At 44.3% G+C, this 19,334-nt stretch overlaps 1 protein-coding gene across 1 annotated transcript; it reads left to right on the plus strand.

Annotated features, from left to right (window-relative positions):
- The first annotated feature begins 281 nt into the window (after positions 1 to 281).
- LOC123446919 (probable serine acetyltransferase 4) lies at positions 282 to 1,700 on the plus strand. Its single transcript, XM_045123466.1, has one exon. The coding sequence runs from the start codon at positions 589 to 591 to the stop codon at positions 1,531 to 1,533; it is 945 nt and encodes a 314-aa protein (XP_044979401.1). The 5' UTR covers positions 282 to 588; the 3' UTR covers positions 1,534 to 1,700.
- Positions 1,701 to 19,334: the final 17,634 nt, after the last annotated feature.

Here is a 19,334-nt window from a genome sequence, read left to right on the forward strand (position 1 = left end):
CGTAACCAAGCGCCCGTTTCAGGCTCAGCCATGGATCGGCATTTCGGTTTGCACCTTTCGAAGGATTCCCAGGGATGGCACGGCAATTGCTTTCGGCCGGAATCCTCTGTTGCGCGCCACGGCTCTCCTCAGCTAGGACGGATGACAATCTGGTGCACCGTTTCATGATATCCTTGTGGGCTTGTGGCATATGCTCGGGTCGGGTGGGTGGGTTCCCCTCTTCTCTTCTCCACGTCGGTCGATGCGCATACGCGACAGTTGTGAGAAGTTGAGTGGCGTGGGGGGAGATAAGCAGTGAGGCACATGCTGACGCTGCTGGTCAGTAAATAACAGCACCAGCGGCCAGGTGACTCGCCACGGCCTTCGTTTCCTCACGCCATCTGTTGTGTTGGTGGTCTTGCCTTCTTCCCTGCAGCTTCCTCTGCTTCTTCCTCCTCGCTCCACGAACACGTATATATAGGTGGCCGAACACCCGTTGCTTCTTCAGCCCCGCCAGCTCTCTCTCTCCGGTCGCTTACATCTCTCTCTCTCTCTCGGCGCAGCAGCAGCTCCCTCTCACTTTCTCTCTCTAGCTGCGCGTGGTCGGACATGGCAGCCTGCGTCGACAAGTGGAACCCAGCATACTCCTGCCACCGCATCTCCCGATCCATCTACCGGTTCATGCCGGACTGCACAATAACCGCATCGACGGGCGCGGCCGTGAACGGGAGCGGGGGCAGCTGCAACGGCGGCGACCAAGTCTGGGAGGAGCTGTACGGCGAGGCGCAGGCCGACGCGGAGGACGAGCCGCTGCTGGGCATGCTCTACTACGAGCTCGTCCTGTCGCACCCGTCGCTGGAGGCCGCCCTCGCGGCGCACCTGTCCGCAAAGCTGTGCATCCAGGGCGCGCTGCCGCAGGACGCGCTCCGGGACATCCTCGTCGGCGCGCTGGCCGCGCACCCGGAGGCGATCCGCCACACGCGCGCCGACCTCCTCGCGGCGCGCGACCGCGACCCGGCATGCGCCAAGATGGTCCACTGCTTCCTCTACTACAAGGGCTTCCTCGCCCTGCAGGCCCACCGCGCCGCGCACGCGCTCTGGTCCGAGGGCCGCCGGCCGCCGGCCCTGCTCCTCCAGAGCCGCGCCTCCGAGGTGTTCGGCGTCGACATCCACCCCGGGGCGCGCATTGGCGGAGGCATCCTGCTCGACCACGCCACGGGCATCGTCATCGGCGAGACGGCGGTCATAGGCGACGACGTGTCTATCCTGCACGGCGTGACGCTGGGCGGCACGGGGAAGGTATGCGGCGACCGGCACCCCAAGGTCGGGGACGGGGTTCTCATCGGCGCCGGGGCCAGCGTGCTGGGCAATGTGCGCATCGGTGCCGGAGCGAAGATCGGTGCGGGCGCAGTCGTGCTTAGAGACGTGGAGTGCGGAACCACGGCCGTCGGAAACCCGGCGAAGCCGATCGGGAAGAAGGCGGCGCCGTCGCTTCGGCCAGAAGAGCAACCAGGGGTGACCATGGAGCAGAGGTGGTCGGATTACGTGATATGAAGTTCGTGTGACGTGTTTAGTGCAAGCAAGAGATTTTCCCTCCAAATGATACTGTATCTGTGGGTGGTTGACTACTCTTATCCCAGAGCTCAGTTAGACATTGAGCATGGATCAGTCACATACTATCTTCTTTGTTATTTTTATGAAATAATGACAATTCTAGCGAATATTGCTTCTAGCTCCCGAGCTCACTGGAGGCCTTTAAATTCAAACTTCAAATTCAGTGAAAATTTATATTTTAATGTTTTAAAAAATTCTGCAAAAAATACATAGATAGATGAAGGTATAATACACAAGTGTGTAAATTTTCAGAACAAAATACGTTGAAATGAGGGCTATGCAAAAAAGACAAATCTGAGGTTGTTTAACACATGTTATTATTCATCATTTCAGACCATGAATTTGTCTTCTTTGTACATATCAAGTTTTAAAGTATTTTGACCTGAAATTTCACACACATGTAGGTTACATCCTTACATACATGCATATTTTTTTCAGAATTTTTTGAACCATAAAAATTTGAATTTGAATTTTTCAAAAATAAAGGCCTCCATCGAGCTCGGCCTCCAAAACGCCATTCTCCAATTCTAGTTGTTATCTACTAGCCTCGTAGCATAACTTTTTTTAAACCTAGTGTAAACGCAGAGACGTTTATCCATACGCACATACACCCACCTCTAAGAATGGCACACACACATGCACACTCTATTCATGTGAGGACCTTTAAAAATTAAGCCGACACATCATTTTGAGATCGACGAAGTTGTCACAAACGTCTTCATAGTCAATGAGAATGTCTCCTCACGCTGAACTAAATGTACATCGTCAAAAAGTCTGAAATAATTCCAGAAAAATACGAGCATCAATGTAAGTCTAGAACTTGAATTCTGGTGAGTTGGAGATATCACTATCCTCCTACAATATCCCAAGCCACAACGCTGTTTTCGGCACCTCTCTTTATGCGGATGATGCGATGGTCTTCATGGCACCCATCAAAAGTGACATTGACAACCTCTTCAACATTTTGCGCCTATTCGATGATGTCACGGACCACTCCACCAATTTCAACAAAATCTTGATGGTCCCCATCCGTTGCGGCCACGTCAACTTACCACATGCTTTTCAAAATCTTTTGAAGGCCCAAGCATCATTTCCCATGAAGTACTTGGGGCTCCCTCTATCGTTGAGGTAACCTGGAAGGATGGACTTCCAATTTCTCGAAGATGAGGTGGCTACCAAGTTGGTTACATGGAATGGCCAAAATATCACATTCATTGGACGTACGACCCTTGTTAAGTCAGTGCTCTAATCTGAAGTGGTTTTCTTCATCACCAAGCTAATCGTTCCTCCTAGCACTCCTCGAAATGTCAACAAGCTTAAATGTGTATTTATTTCGAAGGGAGCGGACAAGACCACAGTACGAAATATAAAAGTTAATTGGGACACCGTGTGTCGTCCCCTAGATTTCGGGGGCTCGGAATGCTAAAGACGGATAAGTTCACAAGGGCCCTTACGGTAAGATGGTTATGGTTCAAGTGAAAGGAACCATCAAAGATGTGACTGTTGGAATTATGCCCTAGAGGCAATAATAAATGTATAGTTATTATTATAATTCCTGTATCAAGATAATAGTTTATTACCCATGCTATAATTGTATTGAATGAAGACTCATTTACATGTGTGGATACATAGACAAAACACCGTCCCCAGCATGCCTCTAGTTGGCTAGCCAGTTGATCAATGATAGTCAGTGTCTTCTGATTATGAACAAGGTGTTGTTGCTTGATAACTGGATCACGTCATTGGGAGAATCACGTGATGGACTAGACCCAAACTAATAGACGTAGCATGTTGATCGTGTCATTTTGTTGCTACTGCTTTCTGCGTGTCAAGTATTTATTCCTATGACCATGAGATCATATAACTCACTGACACCGGAGGAATGCTTTGTGTGTATCAAACGTCGCAACGTAACTGGGTGACTATAAAGATGCTCTACAGGTATCTCCGAAGGTGTTAGTTGAGTTAGTATGGATCAAGACTGGGATTTGTCACTCCGTGTGACGGAGAGGTATCTCGGGGCCCACTCGGTAATACAACATCACACACAAGCCTTGCAAGCAATGTAACTTAGTGTAAGTTGCGGGATCTTGTATTACGGAACGAGTAAAGGGACTTGCCGGTAAACGAGATTGAAATAGGTATGCGGATACTGACGATCGAATCTCGGGCAAGTAACATACCGAAGGACAAAGGGAATGACATACGGGATTATACGAATCCTTGGCACTGAGGTTCGAACGATAAGATCTTCGTAGAATATGTAGGATCCAATATGGGCATCCAGGTCCCGCTATTGGATATTGACCGAGGAGTCTCTCGGGTCATGTCTACATAGTTCTCGAACCCGCAGGGTCTGCACACTTAAGGTTCGACGTTGTTTTATGCGTATTTGAGTTATATGGTTGGTTACCGAAAGTTGTTCGGAGTCCCGGATGAGATCACGGACGTCACGAGGGTTTCCGGAATGGTCCGGAAACGAAGATTGATATATAGGATGACCTCATTTGATTACCGGAAGGTTTTCGGAGTTACCGGGAATGTATTGGGAATGACGAATGGGTTTCGGGGGTTCACCAGGGGGGGGGGGGGGCAACCCACCCCGGGGAAGACCATAGGCTTTGGGGAGACACACCAGCCCTTAATGGGCTGGTGGAACAGCCCCAAGGGGGCCTATGCGCCAGGACAAAGAAATCAAAGGAAAAGAAAAAAAATGAGGGAGGAAGTGGGAAGGGAGGGGGACTCCTCCCACCAAACCAAGTCCAACTCGGTTTGGGGGGGGAGTCCTCCCCCCCTTGGCTCGGCCGACCACTTGAGGGTCCCTTGGACCCCAAGGCAAGGTCCCCCTCCCTCCTCCTATATATATGGAGCTTTTAGGGCAGATTTGAGACGACTTTCTCACGGCTGCCCGACCACATACCTCCATAGTTTTTCCTCTAGATCGTGTTTCTGCGGAGCTCGGGCGGAGCCCTGCTGAGACAAGATCATCACCAACCTCCGGAGCGCCGTCACGCTGCCGGAGAACTCTTCTACCTCTCCGTCTCTCTTGCTGGATCAAGAAGGCCGAGATCATCGTCGAGCTGTACGTGTGCTGAACGCGGAGGTGCCGTCCGTTCGGTACTAGATCGTGGGACTGATCGCGGGATTGTTCGCGGGGCGGATCGAGGGACGTGAGGACGTTCCACTACATCAACCGCGTTCTCTAACGCTCCTGCTGTACGATCTACAAGGGTACGTAGATCATTCATCCCCTCTCGTAGATGGACATCACCATGATAGGTCTTCGTGCGCGTAGGAAATTTTTTGTTTCCCATGCGACGTTCCCCAACAGTGGTATCAGAGCTAGGTTCATGCGTAGATGTCTTCTCGAGTAGAACACAAAAGTTTTTGTGGGCGGTGATGTGCGTTTTGCTGCCCTCCTTAGTCTTTTCTTGATTCTGCGGTATTGTTGGATTGAAGCGGCTTGGACCCACATTACTCGTACGCTTACGAGAGACTGGTTTCATCGTTACGAGTAACCCCCTTTGCTCAAAGATGACTGGCAAGTGACGGTTTCTCCAACTTTAGTTGAATCGGATTTGACCGAGGAGGTCCTTGGATGAGGTTAAATAGCAACTCATATATCTCCGTTGTGGTGTTTGCGTAAGTAAGATGCGATCCTACTAGATACCCTTGGTCACCACGTAAAACATGCAACAACAAAATTAGAGGACGTCTAACTTGTTTTTGCAGGGTATGATTGTGATATGATATGGCCAAAGATGTGATGTGATATATTGGATGTATGAGATGATCATGTTGTAATAGAAATATCGACTTGCACGTCGATGGTACGGCAATCGGCAGGAGCCATAGGGTTGTCTTTATACTAACGTTTGTGCTTGCAGATGCGTTTACTATTTTGCTAGGATGTAGCTTTAGTAGTAATAGCATAAGTAGCACGACAACCCCGATGGCAACACGTTGATGGATGATCATGGTGTGGCGCCGGTGACAAGAAGATCGTGCCGGTGCTTTGGTGATGGAGATCAAGAAGCACGTGATGATGGCCATATCATGTCACTTATGAATTGCATGTGATGTTAATCCTTTTTGCACCTTATTTTGCTTAGAACGACGGTAGCATTATGAGGTGATCTCTCACTAAAATTTCAAGACGAAATTGTGTTCTCCCCAACTGTGCACCGTTGCTACAGTTCGTCGTTTCGAGACACCACGTGATGATCGGGTGTGATAGACTCAACGTTCACATACAACGGGTGCAAAACAGTTGCGCACGCGGAACACTCGGGTTAAGCTTGACGAGCCTAGCATGTGCAGACATGGCCTCGGAACACATGAGACCGAAAGGTCGATCATGAATCATATAGTTGATATGATTAGCATAGGGATGCTTACCACTGAAACTATACTCAACTCACGTGATGATCGGACTTGGGATAGTGTAAGTGGATCATGAACCACTCAAATGACTAGAGAGATGTACTTTTTGAGTGGGAGTTTAGCATATAATTTGATTAAGTTGAACTCTAATTATCTTGAACATAGTATAAGTCCACTTTGAATATATTTGTGTTGTAGATCATGGCTCACGCAAGTGTCATCCTGAATTTTAATACGTTCCTAGAGAAAGCTAAGTTGAAAGATGATGGAAGCAACTTTGTAGACTGGGCTCGTAATCTTAAGCTAATCTTACAAGCTGGGAAGAAGGATTATGTCCTTAATGCTGCGCTAGGAGATGAATCACCCGCTACGGCTGATCAGGATGTTAAGAACGCTTGGTTAGCGCGTAAGGAGGACTACTCAATAGTTCAATGTGCAGTCTTGTATGGCTTAGAACCGGGACTTCAACGTCGCTTTGAGCGTCATGGAGCATTTGAGATGTTCCAGGAGTTGAAGTTTATCTTTCAGAAGAACGCCCGGATCGAGAGGTATGAGACCTCCGATAAATTCTATGCTTGCAAGATGGAGGAAAACTCGTCTGTCAGTGAACATGTGCTCAAAATGTCTGGGTACTCAAACCGTCTAGCTGAACTGGGGATTGAACTCCCGTAAGAGGCTATCACTGACAGAATCCTTCAATCACTGCCGCCAAGCTATAAAGGCTTTGTGTTGAACTACAACATGCAAGGGATGAACAAGTCTCCCGGCGAGTTGTTTGCGATGCTGAAAGTCGCAGAGTCTGAACTCCGTAAAGAGCATCAAGTGTTGATGGTGAGCAAGACCACTAGTTTCAAGAGAAACGACAAAGGCAAGAAGGGCAATTCGAAGAAGAGCGGCAAGCCTGTTGCCAATCCGCCGAAGAAACCCAAGGCTGGACCTAAGCCTGAAACAGAGTGCTTCTATTGCAAGGGTATGGGTCACTGGAAGCGCAATTGCCCCAAGTATCTGGCAGATAAGAAGGCGGGCAAAGAAAAATCAGGTATATTTGATATACATGTTATTTATGTGTACTTAACCGGCTCTCGTAGTAGTGCCTGGGTATTCGATACCGGTTCTGTTGCTCACATTTGCAACTCGAAGCAGGAACTGCGGAATAGACGAAGGCTGGCGAAAGACGAAGTGACGATGCGCGTAGGAAACGGTTCCAAGGTTGATGCAATCGCCGTCGGCACAGTGTCACTTCAACTACCATCGGGATTAGTGATGAACTTAAATCATTGTTATTTAGTGCCTGCGTTGAGCATGAACATTATATCTGGATCTTGTTTATTGCGAGACGGTTACTCTTTTAAGTCAGAGAATAATGGTTGTTCTATTTCTATGAGTAACATCTTTTATGGTCATGCACCGAATGTGAGAGGATTGTTCATATTGAATCTTGATAGCGATACGCATATACATAACATTGAGACCAAAAGAGTTAGAGTAAACAATGATAGCGCCATATTTTTGTGGCACTGCCGCTTGGGTCATATTGGTGTAAAGTGCATGAAGAAACTCCATGCTGATGGACTTTTGGAGTCACTTGACTTTGATTCACTTGACACGTGCGAACCATGCCTCATGGGCAAGATGACTAAGACTCCGTTCTCCGGAACAATGGAGCGTGCAAGTGACTTGTTGGAAATCATACATACCGATGTGTGTGGTCCAATGAGCGTGGAGGCACGCGGCGGATATCGTTATTTTCTCACCTTCACTGACGACTTAAGTAGATATGATTATGTCTACTTGATGAAGCACAAGTCTGAAACATTTGAAAAGTTCAAGCAATTTCAGAGTGAAGTGGAAAATCATCGTAACAAGAAGATCAAGTTCCTACGGTCTGATCGTGGGGGTGAATATCTGAGTTTCGAGTTTGGTACTCACTTAAGACAATGTGGAATTGTTTCGCAGTTAACACCGCCTGGAACACCACAGCGTAATGGTGTGTCCGAACGTCGTAATCGTACTTTGTTAGAGATGGTGCGATCTATGATATCTCTTACTGATTTGCCGTTATCATTTTGGGGTTATGCATTAGAAACAGCTGCATTCACTTTAAATAGGGCACCATCGAAATCCGTTGAGACGACACCATACGAACTGTGGTATGGCAAAAGGCCAAAGTTGTCGTTTCTTAAAGTTTGGGGATGTGATGCTTATGTCAAAAAGCTTCAGCCTGAAAAGCTGGAACCGAAAGCGGAAAAGTGCGTCTTCATAGGTTACCCAAAAGAGACAGTTGGGTACACCTTCTATCTCAAATCCGAGGGCAAAGTGTTTGTTGCTAAGAACGGAACTTTTCTCGAGAAGGAGTTTCTCTCGAGAGAATTGAGTGGGAGGAAGATAGAACTTGACGAGGTTGTCGAACCTATTATCCCTCTGGATGGTGGCGCAGGGCAAGGGGAAACCTCTGTCGTTGCGACGCCGGTTGAGGAGGAAGTTAATGATGATGATCATGAAACTCCAGTTCAAGTTTCTGTTGAACCACGCAGGTCGACGAGATCACGCGCTGCTCCAGAGTGGTACGGTAATCCCGTCTTATCAATCATGTTGTTAGACAACAATGAACCTGCAAATTATGAAGAAGCAATGGTGGGCCCAGATTCCAACAAATGGCTAGAAGCCATGAAATCCGAGATAGGATCCATGTATGAGAACAAAGTGTGGACTTTGGAGATACTACCTGAGGGCCGCAAGGCTATTCAGAACAAATGGATCTTTAAGAAGAAGACGGACGCTGACGGTAATGTGACCGTTTATAAAGCTCGACTTGTGGCAAAGGGTTTTTCACAAGTTCCAGGAGTTGACTACGATGAGACCTTCTCACCCGTTGCGATGCTTAAGTCCGTCAGAATCATGTTAGCAATAGCTGCATTTTTCGATTATGAAATCTGGCAGATGGATGTCAAAACGGCGTTCCTTAACGGTTTCCTTAAGGAAGAGTTGTATATGATGCAACCCGAAGGTTTTGTCGATCCTAAAAATGCTGACAAGGTGTGCAAGCTCCAGCGATCCATTTATGGACTGGTGCAAACATCTCGGAGTTGGAACAAACGCTTTGATGAGGTGATCAAATCATTTGGGTTTATACAAGTGGTTGGAGAATCTTGTATTTACAAGAAAGTGAGTGGGAGCTCTGTGGCGTTTCTAATATTATATGTGGATGACATATTACTGATTGGAAACAACGTAGAGATTTTGGAGAGCATAAAAGGTTACTTGAATAAGAGTTTCTCTATGAAGGACCTAGGAGAAGCTGCTTACATTCTAGGCATTAAGATCTATAGGGATAGATCAAAACGCCTGATAGGACTTTCACAAAGCACATACCTTGATAAAGTTTTGAAGAGGTTCAAAATGGAACAGTCCAAGAAAGGGTTCTTGCCAGTGTTACAAGGTACGAGATTGAGTAAGACTCAGTGCCCAGCAACCGATGAAGATAGAGAGCATATGCGCTCCGTCCCCTATGCTTCAGCCATAGGCTCTATCATGTATGCGATGCTGTGCACTAGACCGGATGTTAGCCTGGCCATAAGTATGGCAGGTAGGTTCCAGAATAATCCAGGAGTGGATCACTGGACAGCGGTCAAGAATATCCTGAAGTACCTGAAAAGGACTAAGGAGATGTTTCTCGTGTATGGAGGTGACGAAGAGCTCGCCGTAAAAGGTTACGTCGATGCAAGCTTTGACACAGATCCGGACGACTCTAAGTCGCAAACCGGATACGTATTTATTCTTAATGGGGGTGCAGTAAGCTGGTGCAGTTCCAAGCAAAGCGTCGTAGAAGATTCTACATGTGAAGCAGAGTACATGGCTGCCTCAGAGGCGGCTAAGGGGGGTGTCTGGATGAAGCAGTTCATGACGGATCTTGGAGTGGTGCCAAGTGCACTGGATCCAATAACCTTGTTCTGTGATAACACTGGTGCCATTGCCTTAGCAAAGGAACCAAGGTTTCACAAGAAGACCAGACACATCAAACGACGCTTCAACCTCATCCGCGACTACGTCGAGGAGGAGGACGTAAATATATGCAAAGTGCACACGGATCTGAATGTAGCAGACCCGCTCACTAAACCTCTTCCACGGCCAAAACATGATCGACACCAGAACTGTATTGGTGTTAGATTTATTACAATGTAATTCACATGGTGATGTGAGGGCTAGATTATTGACTCTAGTGCAAGTGGGAGACTGTTGGAATTATGCCCTAGAGGCAATAATAAATGTATAGTTATTATTATAATTCCTATATCAAGATAATAGTTTATTACCCATGCTATAATTGTATTGAATGAAGACTCATTTACATGTGTGGATACATAGACAAAACACCGTCCCTAGCATGCCTCTAGTTGGCTAGCCAGTTGATCAATGATAGTCAGTGTCTTCTGATTATGAACAAGGTGTTGTTGCTTGATAACTGGATCACGTCATTGGGAGAATCACGTGATGGACTAGACCCAAACTAATAGACGTAGCATGTTGATCGTGTCATTTTGTTGCTACTGCTTTCTGCGTGTCAAGTATTTATTCCTATGACCATGAGATCATATAACTCACTGACACCGGAGGAATGCTTTGTGTGTATCAAACATCGCAACGTAACTGGGTGACTATAAAGATGCTCTACAGGTATCTCCGAAGGTGTTAGTTGAGTTAGTATGGATCAAGACTGGGATTTGTCACTCCGTGTGACGGAGAGGTATCTCGGGGCCCACTCGGTAATACAACATCACACACAAGCCTTGCAAGCAATGTAACTTAGTGTAAGTTGCGGGATCTTGTATTACGGAACGAGTAAAGAGACTTGCCGGTAAACGAGATTGAAATAGGTATGCGGATACTGACGATCGAATCTCGGGCAAGTAACATACCGAAGGACAAAGGGAATGACACACGGGATTATACGAATCCTTGGCACTGAGGTTCGAACGATAAGATCTTCGTAGAATATGTAGGATCCAATATGGGCATCCAGGTCCCGCTATTGGATATTGACCGAGGAGTCTCTCGGGTCATGTCTACATAGTTCTCGAACCCGCAGGGTCTGCACACTTAAGGTTCGACGTTGTTTTATGCGTATTTGAGTTATATGGTTGGTTACCGAATGTTGTTTGGAGTCCCGGATGAGATCACGGACGTCACGAGGGTTTCCGGAATGGTCCGGAAACGAAGATTGATATATAGGATGACCTCATTTGATTACCGGAAGGTTTTCGGAGTTACCGGGAATGTACCGGGAATGACGAATGGGTTCCGGGGGTTCACCGGGGGGGGGGGGGGGGCAACCCACCCCGGGGAAGCCCATAGGCTTTGGGGAGACACACCAGCCCTTAGTGGGCTGGTGGAACAGCCCCAAGGGGGCCTATGCGCCAAGACAAAGAAATCAAAGGAAAAGAAAAAAAAGAGGGAGGAAGTGGGAAGGGAGGGGGACTCCTCCCACCAAACCAAGTCCAACTCGGTTTGGGGGGGGGGGGAGTCCTCCCCCCCTTGGCTCGGCCGACCCCTTGAGGGTCCCTTGGACCCCAAGGCAAGGTCCCCCTCCCTCCTCCTATATATATGGAGCTTTTAGGGCAGATTTGAGACGACTTTCTCACGGCTGCCCGACCACATACCTCCATAGTTTTTCCTCTAGATCGTGTTTCTGCGGAGCTCGAGCGGAGCCCTGCTGAGACAAGATCATCACCAACCTCCGGAGCGCCGTCACGCTGCCGGAGAACTCTTCTACCTCTCCGTCTCTCTTGCTGGATCAAGAAGGCCGAGATCATCGTCGAGCTGTACGTGTGCTGAACGCGGAGGTGCCGTCCGTTCGGTACTAGATCGTGGGACTGATCGCGGGATTGTTCGCGGGGCGGATCGAGGGACGTGAGGACGTTCCACTAGATCAACCGCGTTCTCTAACGCTTCTGCTGTACGATCTACAAGGGTACGTAGATCACTCATCCCCTCTCGTAGATGGACATCACCATGATAGGTCTTCGTGCGCGTAGGAAAATTTTTGTTTCCCATGCGACGTTCCCCAACAGTGACTGGGTTTGGGTAGCTCACATTCGATTTATTCTACGCCCCACAACTATCATCATAGGTAATGGTGCATACACACCCTTTTGGGACTCGCTTTGGGTGCTAGACCGGAAGTCCGATGACATCACGCCTCTAATCTATGAGGCATCCATTCAAAAAAAACTGGAAGGTTCACGAAGCCTTGAAAGATGATGCCTAGAACTTTAAAATCAAGCTGACCCCTAGCTTCTCCCATACCCACTTTGCCCCAATTCATGTATAGGTTAGCCATTTTGCGCGACTTCCAACATCAAGAGGAAGCCAAGGATGACATTGCAGGATGTACACAAATAGTGGTACTTACTCGGTGGGGCGCCTACAAAGCACAATTCCATGACACCATATCGTCCACTATGGAGCACACGATTTGGACGCCGCCTAAAGTAAATTTTCACTTGGTTTGCCATCCAAAACAGGATTTGCACCGCAAATAGGTTGTGACTTGTGCCCGCTATGCTAGCGAGGACAATAGTCTGTTGATCATCTATTATTCAAGTGTCAATTCATGGCTAAGCTTTGAGACATGATCAAAGACTAGCTACAACTTGAGAGTATTGATACTTCAGCATGACACCTTCTCCACTAAAGAGTGGTGGGTTGGGCCTATCAAACACTAACATCCCAAACCGCAAAGCGACGGTCTCGCTTGCCATGCTCACTTCTTGAGTCATTTGGAATGAAAGAAATGTAAGTCTCTTGTTGGAAGAGAGCCCCATTGACATCCTTCATCGTGACGTCAAGCAAGAGGCGACACTTTGAATATCCGAAGGCTCTAGGAAATCAGGAACAATCATGCGTGAAGTGTAATAATCACGTTGTACCAGGGGGTGTTGTAACCTTATCTCTCCTCTATCCATAATGGTTTTAGTTACCCAAAATATGGGTATGCTCTTGGAGATGCTCTAACAGACTTTATTCTCTTCTTCTTAATTAATACTTCCTCAGTCCTAAAATAAGTGACTCAACTTTGCACTAAAGTCAGTACAAAGTTAAGTCATTTTTGAGTCACTTATTTTGAGACTGAGGGGTACATAGATGATTTAAATCTCTTTTTTCCGTTTGAAAAAAAGAAAAGAAGCCTACGGATCTCTTTAGTTGTCAAGTTTATATCAAACACCACTCAAAGTTAAACATGAGTTGCGTCGAGAAAAATCCATTTCACCACCCTAAATTTGACTGCTCGTCGTTGTCCAAAGGAATCAATTACTAGCACCAAGCGATTTCGTAACTAAAATGCACAAATAAATAACTGAACCACACGAGGCCGTAGGATTCCTGTGGACTAACGGCTAAGCAACTGGTTGCAAACTGACGGCTATAGATTTTCTTCAAAAGGCAACCGGTAGGAAATCAACAGATGTTTTCCTTGGGCGAAGTCCACTTTGGTAGCCAGTAGCCCAGTAAGATATTGCTCTGCTCGTGCAAGTGGATTCTCTGACCGAAATCCGGAAAGGCTAAAAAGAATCGAAATCTTTCAGCTGACCAGGTCCCCGCTATGGATAGACCCATTTGACACTAGTGTACGTATGTCCATGTCAAGATGTATGGTTCTTAAACCAGATTATTTTTTATCTTTTTTTAGGGAGGATTATTTTTATCCTGATTAAGATGACATCACTGAGAAATAGTGCAGGTTACTTTGAGCCTTTGTGTATACCGGACGGATACAACACGAACGCCTCATGATTGGTGGCAGATTTCATGCTGCTAGAACGTAGGAGCCATCATCGTGAGGACATTGTGAGCCCATGAGTTGTTTTCCAATCGATACACTATCATCGAATATACCGGAGATAGAGAGGCTGGCCGTCACGCTATCATCCACGGGAAAGGTATCATGTAATAGAATATCCCCTCCATTTCCAAATTAATGGAGTTTAAATTTGGGAGCACCTATGCATTAGGTACCTGAAACTTTCTATCATTTCAGTCACTTTCATTTTGAGCTGTTAGATCAACATCGGATGGACAAGAAAAAAATGTGTCATCTATAGCTCACGTAGCTGAAAAAGTTGCTAGCGCCAGTCACGTTTTTTTTAGGGTTAGCGTCGGTCACATTTGGGTCCCCCAATACTTTACCATGTAGCCGGTCCACTTGCCCGCGTCTAATCAGCTTAACCACTACTCCCTCCGTTCCTAAATAAAAGTTTTTTAAGAGATTTCGCTAGGAGTCTACATACGAAGTAAAATGAGTGATTCTATATTTTAAAATATGTCTATATACATCCGTATATAGTCTACTAGTGGAATCTCTAATAGACTTATATTTAGGAAAGAAGGAAGTAGTAGATTGTAGGTAAGACTAAACTAACATGTGTGTTTTTATATAATATACTCCTTTCATTTAAAATGAGTGTCTCAACTTTGTATTCATTTTAGTATAAAGTTGTACTAGAGTTAGTTGTAAGTTGAGACACATTTCAAGAGATGAATGGGAATAGTATACTACTCCATTCTTTCAAAATAAGTGTCTCAATTTTGTACTCATTTTAGGGAGTAGTATACTATTCGCATTCATCTCTCTATCGAATCTTCCATAAATTATAATAGAATTAATGAGTATAACAAGCTTCAAGCCTTCAACTATACCACTTTAACATTCAGTAAGCATAAACAAAAACTAAAACAAATATATAACTTAAAAAACATATGTTTTTTCTAATAATCAATTAATTAGGGGCATTGATATTACCTAAAAGAAAAGGAAAAAAACAAAGTCATGATACTAAAACAAAAGCAAAAAGAAAAAAAGAAAACAAAACTTATTCTAGGAAAGAATGAATTAGTTGCATTGGTATTACCCTAAAGAAGAAAGAAAATGAATAAAGAAAACTTGAAGTAAACAATGACAAAAAAATTCTCACACATTACATAGAACTTGCATTTTCTTTCATAGTATGCAAGAATAAGCTTGTAGTAGTGTAAAGACAATGGTATAGTTTGCAGATAAATTGCATAAAGGTTGTGTGTACATGTCTATAATATACTTGATATCAAAATAGCAAAACACGAATATTGATGATTACTACCTCTGAGATATCATGCCAATGGTGTCATCGCTCTTCTCCAACTCTCTCTCTCTCTCTCTCTCTCTCACACACACACACACACACACACACACACACAAACACACACAAACACACTCACAAACATATATACTCATTGAAAATGGGTCTATGAAGGAAGCAACACACACTAGATACGCACATGAAACAAATGACACTCACACACAAAAAGAGAAGTAAAGTAAACAAAGGGATGACTTTTTAAGAGGCGGCTAATTTAGTATTGGCGTTTAGTAAAACCGCTCCCTTGCATCTAACCTTGATCCAAACGTCTAGTTGGGTTCTTCTTCCCCATGCACAAAAAGAAAATTTAAAACTAATATAAATTAAAAAAATAGTTTTCTAAGAAATAATGAACTACTCGCATTGCTATTACCATTATAGAAGAAATATTAACAAAAAAACTTACACAAAAATTGCACTTCTTTAAACATGCAAAGAGCAAGCGCATTGATAATGAAACTTGAACACAATTACGCCAAACTTGCACTATTAGGCAATGTGCAAGAACATGTGTAAACAAGTGCAACATTAATAATAAGTACGTTCAGATAGATAAATGACAATTATGAATTTCATTTTAAGTTTGTAACACAAAAATAATTAGTAACACGTGATTGAATCATCAAATACACTGTCAGATGCAAAGACATAGGAGAAAATACTAAAAGAAACTACTAAGCATGAATAAAAAAATACATGATAAAACAAACCTACAAACAAAAGGAAATTTATTTAGAGGTACAATGAATTAAGGGACTGGTATTACACTAACAGAAGAAAGAAAAAATAATGAAGAAAAGACCCAAAGCAAACAATGACTAAATTTTCTAACATTTTTTGTGGAACTTTTATTGTTCCATAGTATGCAATAACAAACATATGGTAGTACAACGTCAACAATTATTATGATTCAACTAGATCTTACAAAATGAATTCCATTTTAAGTTCTAAGACAAAACTAAGCAGTGACAGACAATTGTAGCATCAAATACTTCGTCGCTGGCACCAATATTGAAAAAATCTGAAGGCAAAAGAACCAACTTAGCATGAATAATCAAGACATAATAAAAGAAGAAGAAATCTTTTTTGGAGGTAGAGTGAATTAAGGGGATTGGTATTGAGATAAAAGAAGAAGAAACTGAAAGCAAATGATGGTAACATTTGTAACAGATTTAGTAGAACTTGTATCGTTCCCCAATATGCAATAACGAGCACGTAGTAGTGTGACTTCAATATTATTATGACTTGAAGTTTATTACTTACAAGATAAATTACATTCCAAATTCCTAACAATAAACTAAGTTCTAGCACACGATTGCAACATCGTATACACTATCACATGAGAGATATTAGAGAAAATCCGCCAGCACAAAAATCATCTAAGCATGAATAATTAAAGACATCATAAAAAAGTTAATTATTAATGTATATAATAAATTGAATGTATTGGTATTACCATAAATAAAATAATAATAGCGAAAATTCAGAGAATATGATGATCGGAATTTGTCACATATTTTAAGAATTTTCACTATTCCAAAAATCCAAGAACAAGCATATGGTATGCAACTTTCATAATATTATTGTTCAAGTAGATCAACTGCAAAAATGAATTCAATTTTAAGTTCCCAACACATGATAAATAGTGTCACAAGATTGGAACATGAAACAAGTTGTCGCATGCAAAAATATTGGAGAAAATCCAACCCTACAAAATGACAAAGAATCAATAAACAAGAACACAATAAAAAGTAAAAAAATAAGAACAAAAACATTAAAAAATACTCTAAGGTAAGAGTAATACATTCATTGATATTACCCAAAATAAAAAATAAGCTGAACAAAAAACGAAAGGAAATAATGATCAATCCTTCAATAAATTATCATATAACTTGCATTGTTTTGTAACATAAAGTAAACATATAGCAGTACAAATTTGAGACAACAATATGATTTGTGCATAGACCACACAAAAAAGCAAGAACACACAAGGGCGCGCACACACAGTAAGAACACAAAAGTACATCTATTCCCGCAAAAAAACACAACCCAAGACCGAAGACTAAAAGAACCGATGACCAAAATTTCAGATATAAAATTGGTTGTCAATTTAAGTAAACGAAATTAGTTGGTGATTTCGATGCTAACCATCCGCTAATCTAACTGACCGTACTATCGAAGAAAGTAGAAACCATCCAACTATAGCTACTAAACGATGCAGTCTAAGGCCCAACCCCATTCGCACGCAGCCGAGTTGTCCACCATAAGCTTGAAGGCTTCACAAGTCCGTGCAGGTGCTTGGAACACTAGTGTAGAAAAGCCTAGCTATAGCGTGGCAAAAAGGGACCTGCTGATGTGGACACCCGAGGCCACCAATATGGCACCACTTTTAAAATATAGTGGTGGCGTTGGAGACAACACTAGCAGTATTTTGAGTACCTATGGCGTTGGACAAAGTTGCACGTCAAAACTGTCTTATTTATCTAATAAAAAAAATACTACCAGCTTCGCAAACTAAATGTTTCAGCATTTCACAAACTAGTACCAGCTAGCTTCACAAACTAAACATAGTATACCAAATTCACAAAAGATAAGTAGCAACTTCACATGTATCTATCTCCGCATCTCGATACTAAATAGTTTTCTCTAAGGACTAACTTAATCTCATGGAGCTTATTCCTATTCACCCGTCCCTCCATGATGTAATGGGCTTTCTCCGTCTTGAGTTGAGTCTTCTCCTTCTTAAGGACTTGTATTTGTGGGGAACGTCGTATGGGAAACAAAAAAATTCCTACGCGCACATAAGATCTATCCATGGTGACGACCATCTACTAGAGGAGAGATTGGATCCACATACCCTTGTAGATCACTAAGCGGAAGCGTATATAACGCGGTTGATGTAGTGGAACATCTTCGTGATCCAAATCGCAGCCCGTCCTGCGATCTCATCACGATCCGTCCCGCGATCCCATCACGATCCATCCCGATCTAGTGCCGAACGGACAACATCTCCGCGTTCAGCACACGTACAGCTCGATGACGATCACCACCTTCTTGATCCGGCAAGAGGGGCGGAGAGGTAGATAAGTTCTCCAGAACGACCGCATGGTGGTGGTGGTGGTGAACTAATCCAACAACACTTCGCCAAGCTATGTCAGACTAATCTAGACGAGGGAGACGATCAATGGAGGAGAGGGCAGCACATGGCTATTTTTTGGTGGGTTTTGCTCTCGAAACCTCCACTATATATAGGGGGAACATGAGGGAGGGCTGCCTTGCCTCCTCCTCCAAGAGGAGAGGTTCGGCCGAGCCAAGGGAGGAGAGTCCTTCTCCAATACGGTTTGGTGGAGGACTCTCTTCCTACTTGGTTTCCTCCTTCCCTTTCTTTTCCTTTTTCTTTCTTTTTGCACCTTGGCCGAAATAGGCTTATTGGGCTGGCCGCACCAGCACACTAGGGGTTTGTGTGCCACCTTTAGGCCTACTAGGTCCTCTCCTGGGTGGGTGACCCCTCCCGGTAAAACCCCGGAACCCATTTGTCACTCCCGGTACTTTGCCGGTAATGTTTGAAATCTTTCCGGAAGCCAACTGCAACTTAGCTATATATCAATATTTACCTCCAGACCATTCCGGAGCTCCTCGTGATGTCCGGGATCTCATCCAGGACTCCGAACAACTTTTGGTCACCAACACACATAACTCAAGAATACCGAAACGTCACAGAACCTTCAGTGTGCAGACCCTGCGGGTTCGAGAACTATGTAGACATGATGTGAGATAATCTCCGGTCAATAACCAATAGCAGGACCTAGATGCCCATATTGGCTCCTACATATGCCACGGAGATCTTTATCGGTTGAACCTCTATGTCAAGGATTCAGTTAATCATGTATGTTGTTCCCTTTGTCCTTCGGTATGTTACTTGCCCGAGATTCGATCGTCGGTATCTCCATACCTAGTTCAATCTCATTACTGGCAAGTATCTTTACTCGTTCTGTAATACAAGATTCCATGAATAACTCCTTAGTCACATGTCTTGCAAGTCTTGTTGTGATGTCGTATTACCGAGTGGGCCCTGAGATACCTCTCCGTCACACGGAGTGACAAATCCCAGTCTTGATTCACGCCAACCCAATAAAGGCCTTCGAAGATACCTGTAGAGCACCTTTATAGTCACCCAGTTACGTT

This window comes from Hordeum vulgare, chromosome 4H (assembly GCF_904849725.1).
Source record: "Hordeum vulgare subsp. vulgare chromosome 4H, MorexV3_pseudomolecules_assembly, whole genome shotgun sequence".
Taxonomy (NCBI): domain Eukaryota; kingdom Viridiplantae; phylum Streptophyta; class Magnoliopsida; order Poales; family Poaceae; genus Hordeum; species Hordeum vulgare.

Bases quoted from the DNA above. Each gene is read 5' to 3' on its own strand.
- LOC123446919 (XM_045123466.1), top strand. From the start codon at position 589: ATGGCAGCCTGCGTCGACAAGTGGAACCCAGCATACTCCTGCCACCGC.